At 39.4% G+C, this 13,891-nt stretch overlaps 2 protein-coding genes across 4 annotated transcripts; both read left to right on the top strand.

The window, feature by feature from the left end:
• Nucleotides 1–2,264: 2,264 nt before the first annotated feature.
• LOC117486621 (cytochrome c oxidase subunit 8A, mitochondrial-like) lies at nt 2,265–6,267 on the top strand. Its single transcript, XM_034135123.1, has 2 exons — nt 2,265–2,472; nt 5,953–6,267. Exons 1-2 carry the CDS (start codon nt 2,356–2,358, stop codon nt 6,049–6,051), a joined length of 216 nt encoding a protein of 71 aa, XP_033991014.1. The 5' UTR covers nt 2,265–2,355; the 3' UTR covers nt 6,052–6,267.
• A 1,062-nt stretch (nt 6,268–7,329) lies between these two features.
• On the top strand, nt 7,330–13,722 carry LOC117486742 (glucosamine-6-phosphate isomerase 2). Of its 3 annotated transcripts, XM_034135275.1 has the most exons (8): nt 7,360–7,377; nt 7,615–7,685; nt 8,315–8,450; nt 8,527–8,628; nt 9,023–9,205; nt 9,917–10,101; nt 11,804–11,978; nt 12,703–13,722. In XM_034135275.1, exons 3-8 carry the CDS (start codon nt 8,327–8,329, stop codon nt 12,759–12,761), a joined length of 828 nt encoding a protein of 275 aa, XP_033991166.1. In that variant the 5' UTR covers nt 7,360–7,377; nt 7,615–7,685; nt 8,315–8,326; the 3' UTR covers nt 12,762–13,722. The 3 variants fall into 3 exon arrangements, with proteins under 3 accessions (XP_033991165.1, XP_033991166.1, XP_033991167.1); XM_034135274.1 differs by having other exon boundaries at nt 7,330–7,685; XM_034135276.1 differs by lacking the exon at nt 7,360–7,377 and having other exon boundaries at nt 7,554–7,685; nt 8,319–8,450.
• Nucleotides 13,723–13,891: the final 169 nt, after the last annotated feature.

The following is a 13,891-nucleotide window of genomic DNA, read 5'->3' as shown; positions in this document are numbered from 1 at the left end:
ATTTTTTGGCTTTGCTGTGAACAACAAACTCAAGCAGCTAACCCCTGATCTGGCAAAGAAATGTGAGGCTGATTTTCTTGTTTTCTATGAAAGAGCCAAGAAATACGTGAGTGAAAGGTATGACTTCTCTGAGAACAGCTTTCATAGTAAAGTGCCAAAGCTTGGCCTCACAACTGCTGTGTCCTATGGAGAATACAGTGATGCAGTCCAAGCCTGCAGCCTGAAAGACATTGGATGGACTCTATGAGGAATATGGCATGGTGGAAGCTATTCTCAGCTCTTCAGAAATGGAAGGATGCCACAGTGAGGAGCGGTATCTCAAACTGTTTTCCAAAGCAGAAGTCCCACTTGTGAATCTGAGGAAGGTCAGCGCCTACATCTTCTCCATCCCATGTAGCAATGCCCATACAGAACGTGTGTTCTCAATGATGACCTCAGTATGGAGAAATGAGAGAAATCGTCTGGATGTGGACAGTGTCAAGGCAGAGCTGCAAATTTGTGTCAACTTCACATTTGAGTGCACAGACATGTACCAGAGACTCCTTACAAACAAAAAACTCTTGGAAGCAGCCAGGAAAGGGCAAAAGTATCGAAAATAGACATTCAACTTGTGGTTAGTACACTAGTCTTATTGTGTTTTGAGTGTGAAGGATTCAGTGAAGCCAGGATAAAAACTAAAAGATAATCCCAAAGTGTCCTCCTTTTTGGTGTTATGGAAATGGCCACCCTACATCCGTTCGCTGTTATTGATCATTGTGGAGAGCAGGCAGACGTTTTGTTTTTTATTATAGCAGCTATCGGATGGAATCAATACTTGGGCTGCACAGGTTGTCATGTCCGACTATCACAAGTAGAATCATAATGAAAAATACGCCGGTAAAATGTGCCTGTAGAACACGGCTTAGCAAGTAGTCAGTTTAGCTTCGGTTGCTATGCTAACATCACCCATGTTATACCAGAGAAACTTTCATAACAGCGTTGTGATGCCAAACAGCGTCAATTCAGACTGACACACATTCACTTAAGGGGAACTGGGGATATGTATCAGCTGCTTGTGTGACAGTCAGACAGTGAATACTTTAGAGCCGTGTGAGCTAACCCGGAGCTAACGGGAGAATAAACTCCCGTGGAAGAGCAGCCAGCACTGCAGCGGTCGGTAAATGCCGCTGAAACACATTAATAAACAATGAACCACGGCACTCTGGAGAAAAGTATAAGGTTGGAGAAGTCGTTATTTAATTTAATCTGGCTTCGTATGATTAAAAGCAACACGATCATCGACCCGTTGTTGTTGTTGTTGTTGTGAGCTCCGTTGGGGAGAAAATCAGCGATGTAAACGGTGACGTCATGACGCAGCAGCGGCATCTCTGGGCGGTGTGAACAGAGCGGGAGCAGAAAAGGGAAACCGGAGCTGAACCAGAAAAGCTCTAGCTAGGAGCTAGAAAGGGAAAAGCGCTGGTGTGAAAGCCGCATGAGAGGCTCAGATAACGTCAGTTTAGGTGATGTAAAGGACTCGCTGAGCGATTAGATTGTAAACTGTAGTCTAAGTTATCTCAGTGGGTCTCAAACGGTTTGGTCATCTATGTAAACAAATATTTCCATCTATTTAATATAGTTGTTCAAAATAAGTAAAAAATAATTCCAATGTCAGTAAAAAGTTAAAAACTGTTTAAAAGGGGAGTGATTAGTCAAATATGCATAAATAAAAAGAAAGAATGCAGACTAGGTAAGATACATATAGGAGAGAGGAGTATATCAATTATTTGTTATTGGTTGTGAGCATATTGATATTCTAATGGTTTTTGGAGTATTGAAATATATACAGTTCTGTTTCATATGAGTGTTGAGAGCTGTATCCATACATCTCTTAATTTGTGCACCAGATTGATGCCTTTAACTTCAATTTAAAGAAAAAAATCTTCCCGGGGGTGCATGCCCCAGGACCCCCCTATAGGATGTGAGGTCATCACAAATAAAACAGGTTCACATGGATAGGATACTAGATAGGTTTGCACACTCATTATACAGTATACACTACACATTTTTCTTGGATTTTTTAACACCATAGTCCCTAATATATTTGCAGAAAGGCAGGAAATGGAATTAAATCGAGAACAATGTTTCATTGCGGAGGACCCCCTGTTTTGTGTCCCCCCCACTTCTCAAACCAAAGTTACACCCTTGCATCCATGTACAGTACACTAACATCCGGGTCAGTAGGGGGCGCTATGTGGCTCACGGTAACGTCCTAGGGACAAGAAGACGAAACGACCTCTCTGCATTGATCCACTTCCTCTTCACTTCATCTGCCTCTTCAGCCGAGAACACAGCAACACTTTACCGCAGCAAACAAACATGTCAGGGCTCCTGAGGACCATCGCCAGGCGCGCAGCTCCCGTCCTGCGGGGACACACCGTCACCCAGAAGGCTAATGTCTACAGCGCCCCGGCCAAGGAGAAGATCGGCCCTCTAGTAAGTATTGTGTTAGCTACATGGCTAGCTAGCATTCATTATCTTGGCTGTTAGCCGTCCTTGGCTGCCGAGGTCAAAAGAATGTGTGTTATGTCAGCGGACAGTATTTAACGTGGGTATTTCTTTATGAAAGACATCGTTAATTATTAACATAAGTAAGTGGAATAAAATTGCTACATGTCTGTGACAAATTTAAATGAAATGCTACTTATATTTAGATCATTCATCCACCCAGTTAATGTCAGGCACAGGCTAACACAGTTAGGTTACTGTGTCCTGTACTTATGGAAGCCAATTTTCGCCAACATTTTTGATACTTAGTCTATTTAATTAGATGTTTAGTCGTTATTTTGAATTACTAAGGCGAAATATTGAGATACTAAGTCATAGGCCTAATAATGAGACACTAAGTCATAATAATAAGATATAAAGTCAATTAGTCATAATGAGCTACTTTGTCATAATAATGAGATTATAAATCATAATAATTAAGTACTAAGTCATAATGATGAGATCCTTGGTCGTTTTTGTGAGAAACTAAGTGATAATAATTAGATACTAAGTCAGTCAACAATAAGCTATTGAATCATAATAATGAGACTCAAGTCAAAATTAACACCAAGTCAAACTAATGAGATTCTTAGCTCATAACTATTAGATCCAAAGTCATTTACTGAGATTCTAAGTCAAAATAACTAACTGCGAAGTAAAACATAATGAGATTCTAGCCATTCTGATGAGGTGCTACAATTCAGACGGTAAATCAACGTAATGATGGAGGATTCAAATTTTTTGAGAAACTAAGTAAAAAAAAAAAAAGGATATAGGCCTACTCTACTTCTGAAAATAATAAGAAACGTTTGCAATATTTTGACTAAATAATTATTTTGAGTTTTTGAGTTTATCTTTATGATAGTTTTCTCCCTCAGTTGGGAAATCGCGACTCCTTTTTATTTAAAGGTGGGGTATGTAATTTATTTCCGAAACACTTTTTGTTATATTCCATGGAATGCTCTTAACATCCCGATAGCAATGAATATATTAAATGCTTTAACAATAAATACATTAAAAAAATTCATCTGTGGAAGCCGTAGTACTGTAAAAAGCACGACCAATCATCTGAGCCGGCCCGGCTAAAATAACTGGATGGCCTACCTGCCTCTCAGCCTTCCATCTGTGCACAAACTTATCTCGTGCCCTCATTGGTCATGTGCGTTCGTGTGTGTTGGAGGAGGGGCTCTGTAAGGAAGTGGCAGATTTTTTCCGGTTGTGTATTTTCAAATTCTGGCGCACTCGAGCTGGTTTCTCCAAAATTACCTATCCCACCTTTAAGTAGAGCCATGCCAAAACGGGTTCAGTTATCTAATGACGACAGGCATGTGTCCTCCAGGGACATTTTAGGAGGACCCATGCTATAAATACTAAAAAACATTTAATGTTCCCATGAAACGAAATAAATGCTAAGTTTATTTTTGCTGTCTCATATGTTGCCATGTCTCAAGTCTATATTTTGAGTCTCTCCCTACCTTACTGTTTTTTTCAAACTTCGCTAGCTGCCATAACAAGTCTTGCAGTGATGACATGTCTTCGAAGCCCGACCCAGAAGTTACCATTGTACTTATTTTAGCAACTAAAAGACAATGGGATTTTTCCTTTGGATTTTGGAATACTGCTGAAAATAAGCTCTGTGGCAAACGCATGTTTATGATGCTTACAGTCACAATAATTCACGTAACCACCGCTAAGCTACATGTGGCTAATGTTTGTTGTGATGACTTTCACTAGTCTCATTTAGCGGCTTTTTAGCAGCTGCTGTTTTTCAGAAGCCTCAGACTTTTCATCAGTGGGGTATTTACTGACATATTTTGTCGTAGAACAGAACTTGAACATCTCTCAAGCCTGTGTTAACCATATACCTTATTCAGGCATCTAATCAGAAACTCCATAAAGTTACTTTGAGATTAGCATACTGAATGTGTTAAAATGCTAACGTATTTCTGGAGTTTAAGGTATCATTACTGTACCAATCTATTCACATGAAATCCAAAACTATAAAAACAAAATCTGCCTGCTACACCAGCTGTGACGGCTCTGTCCTTCGCACAGCTTCATACCAAAAGTTTAGATTGTTTTTTTTTTATTTAGCAGCTTCAAACCATTAATGTTTATGTCGTCCTTTCTCTGAGTTGCTTCATAGCATTTCATAAATCACTCCTTAGCTAGGTTTCCTTGCTAAACACTTTTTAGTCAAAGTTAAAACTTCAGAGTATTCTCAGAATGTCTGTGAATATGGCTCCTGAAATTAGCAAAAAATAAGAAGTATATTTCACATTTGTTTTGGTTTTTAATATAGAGATGTACAGCGGGCCCAAAAACACTTCTATTAGGAGAAACGCGCTGCCGTTTAAAAAACAATGCTAATATACAAAAACACCAATGTAGCAAAAATGCAAATGAAGGAACATCTTCACCAACTTGACGAAACATGCGCAGCGTTTACGAAAGAATACAATTCTGTAAATTACAAAAACACTGCAAGAAGCTCAAAACACAAAGGAAATGGCGCACGAAGCTGGTGCCGGAGCGCTTGGTGGCATTCAGGGATTATAAAGTTGCTAAACTTTCACTGTTGGCAGATTTAGCCTGTTTCGTAATTGTATTTGGTCAGTATATTGGAAATGACTACGTTAGCTTACAGCAGATCTGCAATAATATTGGAAGGAAGCATGTGATCCTATTGTTCAAATAACGGATAAAACATTTTACATAAATTCTAAGTGTCAGTTTGCCAACTTTATAATCCCTGAACGTCAACAAGCGCTCCGGTCCCAGCTGTGTTCCTTTTTAGTGTCTCCTGCTTTAATTTCTTATTCAATTTAGTGTATTTGCACCTGTCGGCCACCGTACAATGCATTACACAAGACGTAAACTTGGAGATTTACATTTTACCAACACTATAGGGAGGCGTGTGGCGCAGTGGGTTAGTGCGCTGATCTTCGAATCAGAGGATAGCAAGTTCGAGTCTCACTGCAGTCAGCATGTCGTTGTGTCCCTGGGCAAGACACTTCACCCCAAATTGCTCCTGTGAGGATTGCCCACAGTATTGAGTATGTAAGTCGCTTTGGATAAAAGCGTCTAACAAGTAACATGTAATGTAATGTAACTATGACAGATTCGGGCAATTTACACACCTTATACTAAGCAATACCATAACTTATATTTTTAAATCTTTTTTTTCAAAGAGCTCAGTATAATGTATATTCAGGGATTTAAAATAAATGCTCAATATTAGTTAAATTGCATGGTTTCCAGTCTTTCGATTATTTAAGTACATGTAATAATGCACACATGTTGCTCCTCTGCTATGAGAGGACAGATTTATGGGACCCATGTCTAACTCAGACTTTGCACTTTACAAGGAGTACATTGGATTCTGTTTAATGTAGCTGTAATGATGCTGATTGGTCGTCTGTGTTCCAGGAAACTGTTGTTGCACTCACCATGTTCTCCCTGGCCATCCTGGGACCATCTGGCTGGATCCTGTGCCACCTGGAGGACTACAAGAAGAAAGCAGCGTAGAATGGACATTTTAACAGTATCATACCTCGTGTCAACCTGGGACCATCACCAGAACATGGAACACGTTTTACATTCAGCCTCTACCTCTCACAATTCCACTCCACATCCCATACAGAAAGCAACTGTTTTACAAAATTGACTGATACATGAAAACATGTATTGTGGTTCTTTCCTCTTAAACAGTAATGTTACAACAATAAATGTTTTACAAAACTATAGTGCTTATTGTTTATATTGCATTTGTGTACTAATTTTGGATAAGACTTGAAGTAATATTCATGAAGAATATACTCTTTAACAGTATAATATATTAATGTATGGTTTAAACCAGGGGCAAGCTGTCATATTTCATGTTTGTGCCAAAACATTGTCTTGAATTTTACTTGGAAGTTATATATTTTATTACAATGAAAAAAAAACTGGTTGCAGTGGCTAATTGTACTCAATTAAAATCGAACTTAAAAATAAAACGACTAATGATTTATCCCAGGGAAGCAATATGTACCAATGAGAGTTCAAATGTCTGAACATTGTCTACTTATGTTTTGTAAGCAACCAAAAAAGGTCATCACTCTTGCTACACGTTCAGAGACAGTCATTGCATGCATTCCAAAATACAATGCAGTCCCTTCGGAGAACACTACATATTTTTGATATGCGGAGGAAACATAATTCCCCAATAATTTTATTGCAGTAAAATATTTGTATACAACCATCGATTTCAAATAGAGAATAGACATTTAAGTAATAAAAAACATGCTTGGACTTTTTTCAACTGCGAGTGTATTTGAAAAAGAACAACAGCTTTATGAAGCTCACATTTTATTGTTTGTACATAATACAAATACAATATTCAAGATAGAAACAGTGATACAAATAAAAGGTAACATTCAAAGTGAAATATTTATCAAATACACATTTGGTTTTGATTGCTTTATTTGTAATATATATATCGTCTGTTTTTTATTTCAATACATCTTAAATGTAGTCGTTACAAATATGCGTTTTAGATTATTTTGTCCCTCATGGACTTCCATACCTTCCACAGTGAAGTCACCTGACCGGGAGTTTTTCACGTAACAAAACAAGCGTCTAGGCGGGGCCTCGTTCATAACTTCATTCCTATAAGAGTTGCATTGGCGCATGAAGACAAAATGGCCCAACTTTTGAGAGAGCGAAACGTCACGAAAGTATTCATATAATCATATAATCCGTTCTTATTGTGCATCCATGGGTAAAGGTAAAACTCATACAGTACTGAACACGTCACATGAACGTGCCGGGCGGCGCGTTCCCGTGGGTTAGATCCGCGTTCATAATGCCGAGGTAAATAACTCTCAGAATAACGTTATTAGCACATTTTACAACTTGAGGACCGAATGTTTTTAATAAGGGCTATACAAATATTCATACTGGGTAGTTTATTTAGTTTTAAAAACATTATCCAACGATTTACGGACGTCTCTTTCCCAATGTTAGTCAATGGGAAAAAGTATTTCCAGGCCCAGCGACTGATACGGAAGTGTAGTACCGCCGTTTGGTCACAACGAATATTTTCCTCAGAGTCCGGCGCACTTCTTGGGGGCTTGCTTCCAACAGCTGAATTCTCTCCTGACAAACAGCGGATTTAGCAGGTAAAACCGGGTTAATGTCGAATTCTGTAGTTTTGTGTCTAATAACTTTTTAACGAGCATTTTGAAATTAGCTGAGTGACATTACTGTGCATTAAACTCTTAAAATTCGCTCCTGTTGTCTCCTCCCTTGCTAGCATTAGCTCTTAGCCTCAAGTAGGAAACATTTCAGTAGAGTTACTCACAGTCTCTCACCAAGAGATTACGGCAAACTTTCTAATATCGGCTCCCTAAAATATTCCATAATGTCATGTGGATTCTGTGAGGGGGTACCAAAGGTGGAAGAAGTACTCAGTCTACTTGAGTAAAAATAGAAGTACCAGTGTCCTGCAATCAACATGTTACTAAAGTAAAAGTACAAAAGTATTGGCATCAAAATATACTTAAAATACCAAAAGTAAAAGTAGTCATTGTGCAGATTGGTCCATTTCAGAATAATATATATGTTATGTTTTATAATTATTGATGCATTAAAGTGTTGCAAAGCTGGTAAAGGTCTGGAGGTTACTTTGGGGTTTATCCTTTGCAGAACATTTACAGGAGATCACAGTACAGGAAAGGGAAAACTCCAAAAAGCATGACAGGGCCTCTGTAACTGTTTTGTAAGCTTTGTCTTAACTTGCTTCATTAAGTAAGCCACGACAATGAGGCTGGTGATTCTGGAGGACTATGACCTGGCCAGTGAGTGGGCGGCCAAATACATCCGCAACAGAATCATCCAGTTCAAACCCTCGGCAGAGAGGTACTTCACCCTGGGCCTACCTACAGGTGAGAGCTGGTAAACGGTTTCTGTGTTTATATCAGCGTTAAGCAGAGCCTGTACTGATCTTCTCATTTCTTCCAGGGAGCACTCCCTATGGCTGTTACCAGAAGTTAATAGAATACTACAGAAGTGGAGATATTTCATTCAAATATGTGAAGACCTTCAACATGGATGAATATGTAGGTGAGTTAAAGGCTGAATATACAACTTTCTTTCAATTTTAGACTTGGTTTATTCGACAACGTGTAATGTGTTTTGGTTTTGAAGTGTTTTAACGCTTTAAATTTGATTTCAACTATATTATATCGTCTTTTCAGTCTTGTTTTTTGGTGTACATTCCACTAATGCTAATGTTATGTAGGCAGATTTGTCTCAAGTTGCCTCGAGACGACCAGTTTTCATTAGTTAGCTAAGCACTATATTTATTTCAGCCTTACCCCGGATGTGATAGCTTCCACAGCCGGACAGCCCCTCACGTCTACATCAGTTACTTTTGTTCTTTAGTTGGAACAGAAGATCTGCAGGAATCATTGCACTGCATCTCTTTGGTTAAAATGGCGTCCATCTTGTTCTCCAGGCCTGCCTCGGGCTCATCCAGAGAGCTATCACTCTTACATGTGGAACAACTTCTTCAAGCACATCGACATCGATCCCGCCCACGCTCACGTCCTGGACGGGAACGTGGAGGACCTGGAGGCTGAGTGCCAGGCGTACGAGCAGAAGATCAGCGAGGCGGGGGGCATCGAGCTGTTCGTAGGAGGTCATACTCGTTTCTACGCCTTGATTAGGGTCCCCATTAGCATGGGCATTAGCTATTATTCCTGGGGTCCACACAATAGCAATATACACACAACCTAAAACAATCCAAACTAAATATCTCGTATAAAAAAACAATCAAGTATGGAAGTGAAACTAAAATGATCTTCTGTTTAACCATCATTAAGCCAAACAAGAAATCAACAATTAAAAACAATTCCATGAGAATTAATAACACACTACTACTACTACTACTACTACTACTACTACTAGTAGTACACAAATAAATAATCGATGGCCGATTTAAAAGGATACGTGAACTTTTTTTTTGACATAGACCAAAGTAGTATTATTTTTTGGGGAAAAAAAAAGTCAGATTTTAACCTCAGAATTATAGCTTTATTTTCAGAAAAAAGTCAGAATTATGATTTAATTCAGATTTTCTTTTTCTCAAAACTCTTGACTTTAATCTCAGAACTAAGAAAAAACAACCTTTTGGTCAGATCTAAAAATATATTCACATGTGACCCTAATTTTTTTTTGTAGATAAGTACTCGTCAACAAATACCTTAAATTGTATATTTATCTATCCTGCACTTACATATGTTACATTCAAAGAAAAATAGTGTTTAAAAAAATATATGAACGTATAATACAATTGTGTCACTTTATGAGTGGTCTCTCAGCTGAATCTCCAGATGTTATCTCCCTGCAGGTATCGGCCCTGACGGCCACATAGCGTTCAACGAGCCGGGCTCCAGCCTGGTTTCCAGGACCAGAGTGAAAACGCTGGCCAAGGACACCATCGTAGCCAACGCCCGTTTCTTTGGAAACGACCTCTCCAAGGTCCCCACCATGGCTCTGACGGTCGGCGTGGGAACTGTCATGGGTGCCAAGGAGGTCAGTCACACACTTCATCTGGTCCTACAATGTCCTGCAATAATGAACCTCATGTAACCAGGTTAGGATATTACTCTGTACGGAAGAAGTACTCCATTTTTATATTAAGTAATATTGCTACAAGTAGAATTCCTTTGAAATCTATATACACACCTCTAAATATATATATATATATATATACATCTCTAACTATATAATATAGTGGCCCATTTTATCACTCGAATATAATTAGTGATACATTATTGTGTAGATTAATTAAATGTTGTTATAATCATATTGCAATTATCTTTCTATTCAATCATAAATGTGTCAGCATTCATTAGTGGGTTTAATTATTTGTATTATGAATATGCAAAGTAACTCCTAATGTGAATTCAGTAGAGTAAAGAGTACAATATTTCAAATGTTCATTATGATCATAATTGTTGCTTTAAAGGTCCCCTATTATACTGTTTATTTCAATATAGGTCTCAGATATATACAAAACATGTCTCTGAAGTGTTTGGCTCCAAACACCAAACAGATCATTGCAGCATCCCATAATCCCCTCTGTTTCAGCCCTGTTTCAAAAGTGCTGATTCTCTGGCTGTTACTTTAGATGAAAATAAGGAGCCACTCCCCACGCCCCTCTGAGAGATATTTGGTTGAAAAGAACACAATAGCCGCTTTCACACCAAGTACTTTGCCGTACTTAATTCCCAGCACTGAGTTCCCCCATGGAACTAAGTACAGATCGCGTTCACACCGGAATAAGTTCCCTGAGGGAAGATTACGCAAATGAAGCCGCTGACGTCACTTCTTCCTCTTCTGCTTTGGGTTTACTGGCAGGCCGCAAACCACTTCACGGCGTATACTGCCACCCGAAGTCCCCGGTCGGAAGTCCCCGGAGTTGGGGACTGGCTTCAGTAGAAGCTGCTGGGACTCCCAGCAGCTTCTACTGAAGCCTTCCGAGTAAATCGCCAGAACGCCGACACCTCCTCATCTCCACCGCTCCCATGTTTTTTTTTGTGTTGCCATAAATTAGTCTCTTTCCGTTGGTGCGCTGGGCTAATGCTAATGCTAATAATGCTAATGCCAGCAAATACAATGACGGCTTCACAAAACTTTTCAGAGTTTTACGGGGCGTGGTTTGCAATTCGCCCAGCCAATCAGAAATTGGAACTTTTTTCTCCCCAGGAAAGTACCTGCTCTCTAGCAGGGACTGAAAAGGGGGGAAAAGTTCTCATGAACTAAGTTCTCTTTTTGGTGTGAACGCAAAATCCCAGGAACTATCGGAACTAAAAGGGAAAAGTACGGGGTGTGAAAGCGCCTAATGGGGCTCTAGGAGGAGATTCAGGTGATACGGCGGGTTGCTGATTGGCTAATGGTTACACAAGCCAAAAAACATTGTGACATCACAAAGTGACCAACATCTGATCAGCTCATTCTCAGACAGGTTTTTATATAAATGGATCAGGACAAAAAGAGAGGGGATCTTTAATGCAAAAGTGGATTTTGCATATTAGGTGACCTTTAATGCGTCACAGCTGGTAAAGGTGAAGCTGATTTTTATTACTTTATGTGCTGCTAGATATTTTGACCTACAATTATGTCACTCTTTTGTAATTGGTTGATTTATTAGCCAATAATCTGAATCTGTAAAGTAACTAAAGCTGTCAGATAAATGTAGTGATGTAGTTGCCCCCCCCCCCGCTCTGCTCAGGTAATGATTCTGATCACAGGAGCACACAAAGCCTTCGCTCTGTACAAAGCCATAGAGGAGGGGGTGAACCACATGTGGACCGTGTCAGCGTTCCAGCAGCACCCCCGCACCAACTTCGTCTGTGACGAGGACGCCACCCTGGAGCTGCGAGTGAAAACTGTGAAGTACTTCAAAGGTACCAACAACTCATCTCACTAACCCTAACCTGCTCTGTGAAGACAAGAGGTCGTTCATAAAAGCTTGCTGTGCCGAGGGTTAGAGACACCAGTGTATTGTAAAACTAAGGGTGTATCACATAGAGCAACATCTATGGAGGGACTATTTGATTCGACTGTCTTACTTCAGTCAGATAGACTGCCTATTGGTTAGCGCTCCAACACATTGTACGGCTATTTGCCCTAACTCACTCTAAAATCAGACTAAAAGTGTGCACGTGGCATGCATTTTTAGTAATGTATGCAAGGTGCAAACCTTTAAGTGACAGAAAAGTGATTAGTCTATGGGGATTTACACGCATATATTCACAGAAATAATACAATCAATACATTCCATTTCACTTTGATTTGACCAAAAATGAAAGTGATATTTTACCTATCCTTTTATTATGGGACAGTGTCAGACCTAGATGCAATTTATTTCATGTATTTTAACATTTAAGAGCAGCAGGATGTGCGGTTCTCAAGTTAGAAATGGACAGGAGTTAATTATAACTGATATGTGCTGTCCATTGTACTGCAGATCTATAGAGGCAATATGTGACTAATAGTGTCACTTCACGCTGTGGTCCTGTCTATAGGAAGATTTGTTGTTGCTCAATATTACAGAGATTTCAGTCATTGTCTGCAGATATTTATGTGTGTTTGTAATATGATTTTATTCCCCCTTTCTTTTTATTTGAGGTTTGATGCATGTCCATAATAAGCTGGTGGACCCAGTGCTCAGCATAAAGGATCAGTGAAGGAGAGACGGTGGAATCAGCTTGTTCCTCTGCTGCTGTTCAGTTCCTGAGGAGGTGTTGAGCAGTGTCTCAGTGTCCTCCTGTTTGCACACGCTCAGACCTGAACTGCTCCTGGAAGATGTCTCAGAGTTAATGACAGCTACATGATGTAAGGAGACATTCTTAGTTCAGAACTTTCCATTTAAAGGGATAGCACCCTGCTGGTGGTCTTCAACTTCGCTCAGTATGAGAACTTTAAAAATAATGACAGATAGCCTTCATTTTGTTAAATGTTTGAAATGAACCCGCACTTTCTCTGTTCTCCAGGAAAAGGGTTATTTTGTATTATTAAATATAGACTTTTGTTTACTTTCTTTGTTACACACCCAATCCATGATTGGACAGAGGAAACAAATACTCTGTGAATATCGGTAATATCTAATCAGCAATTATGGCACTTACTAACTTAAAAAGTGACCTTAGTCAAACAGAGATTTTGAATGTCTGGATCCAAGGGATGTGAAGTGTGCTCTCCTTTCTGTAGAGCCCACCACGGTTGAGTGTTACAGAAGAACACAAACATGAGGATTCTTTTTTCTTTTTGCACGTAGGCTGAGCAGCTCCACTGAAGCAGTGTACTGTCGTTTTGGAGAAGTAAATAATATCGCTTTACAGTGTTTTTTTTCCCCCAGCTGACTTTCAAATGACTGTTACAGCTCCTTCAACGGCGTCTGGATTGCATTGTTTTAACACTATGCTCGTGCAGTCAGTATCCTGCAGACTTTACTTTGTTAAGTGTGAAGGGGAGATAAGTTTCTATCTTTCGTGTTTACTTTCTGTTCTTGGTGTCACTCCATCAGGCTTCTTCTTGTTTGTGTTTGTGCACAATCTCTATAGTTAACACTTTATTTTGTAAAGACAAAACATTGTTGAGTGTCTTGCTTTGTACTTTGAGTTGAAATAAAGTTTAAGTGGAAAATGATGTCCACTTTAATTCTAACATGTAGTGAAGCATTCTCTCCACAGTGGGGCAGTCACTCCTAAGAGTCCAAACCAATGGAAGCTGTACTGATGAGATGCAGTGTGATGGTTTGATTCCCCAGCGTTCAACATTTCAGTCATGACTTTTGAATTCTACCAGAAAAATAAAT

Source organism: Trematomus bernacchii, unplaced genomic scaffold (assembly GCF_902827165.1).
Source record: "Trematomus bernacchii unplaced genomic scaffold, fTreBer1.1, whole genome shotgun sequence".
NCBI classification, from domain to species: Eukaryota; Metazoa; Chordata; class Actinopteri; order Perciformes; family Nototheniidae; genus Trematomus; species Trematomus bernacchii.
This window is presented reverse-complemented; position numbering and strand designations above follow the sequence as displayed.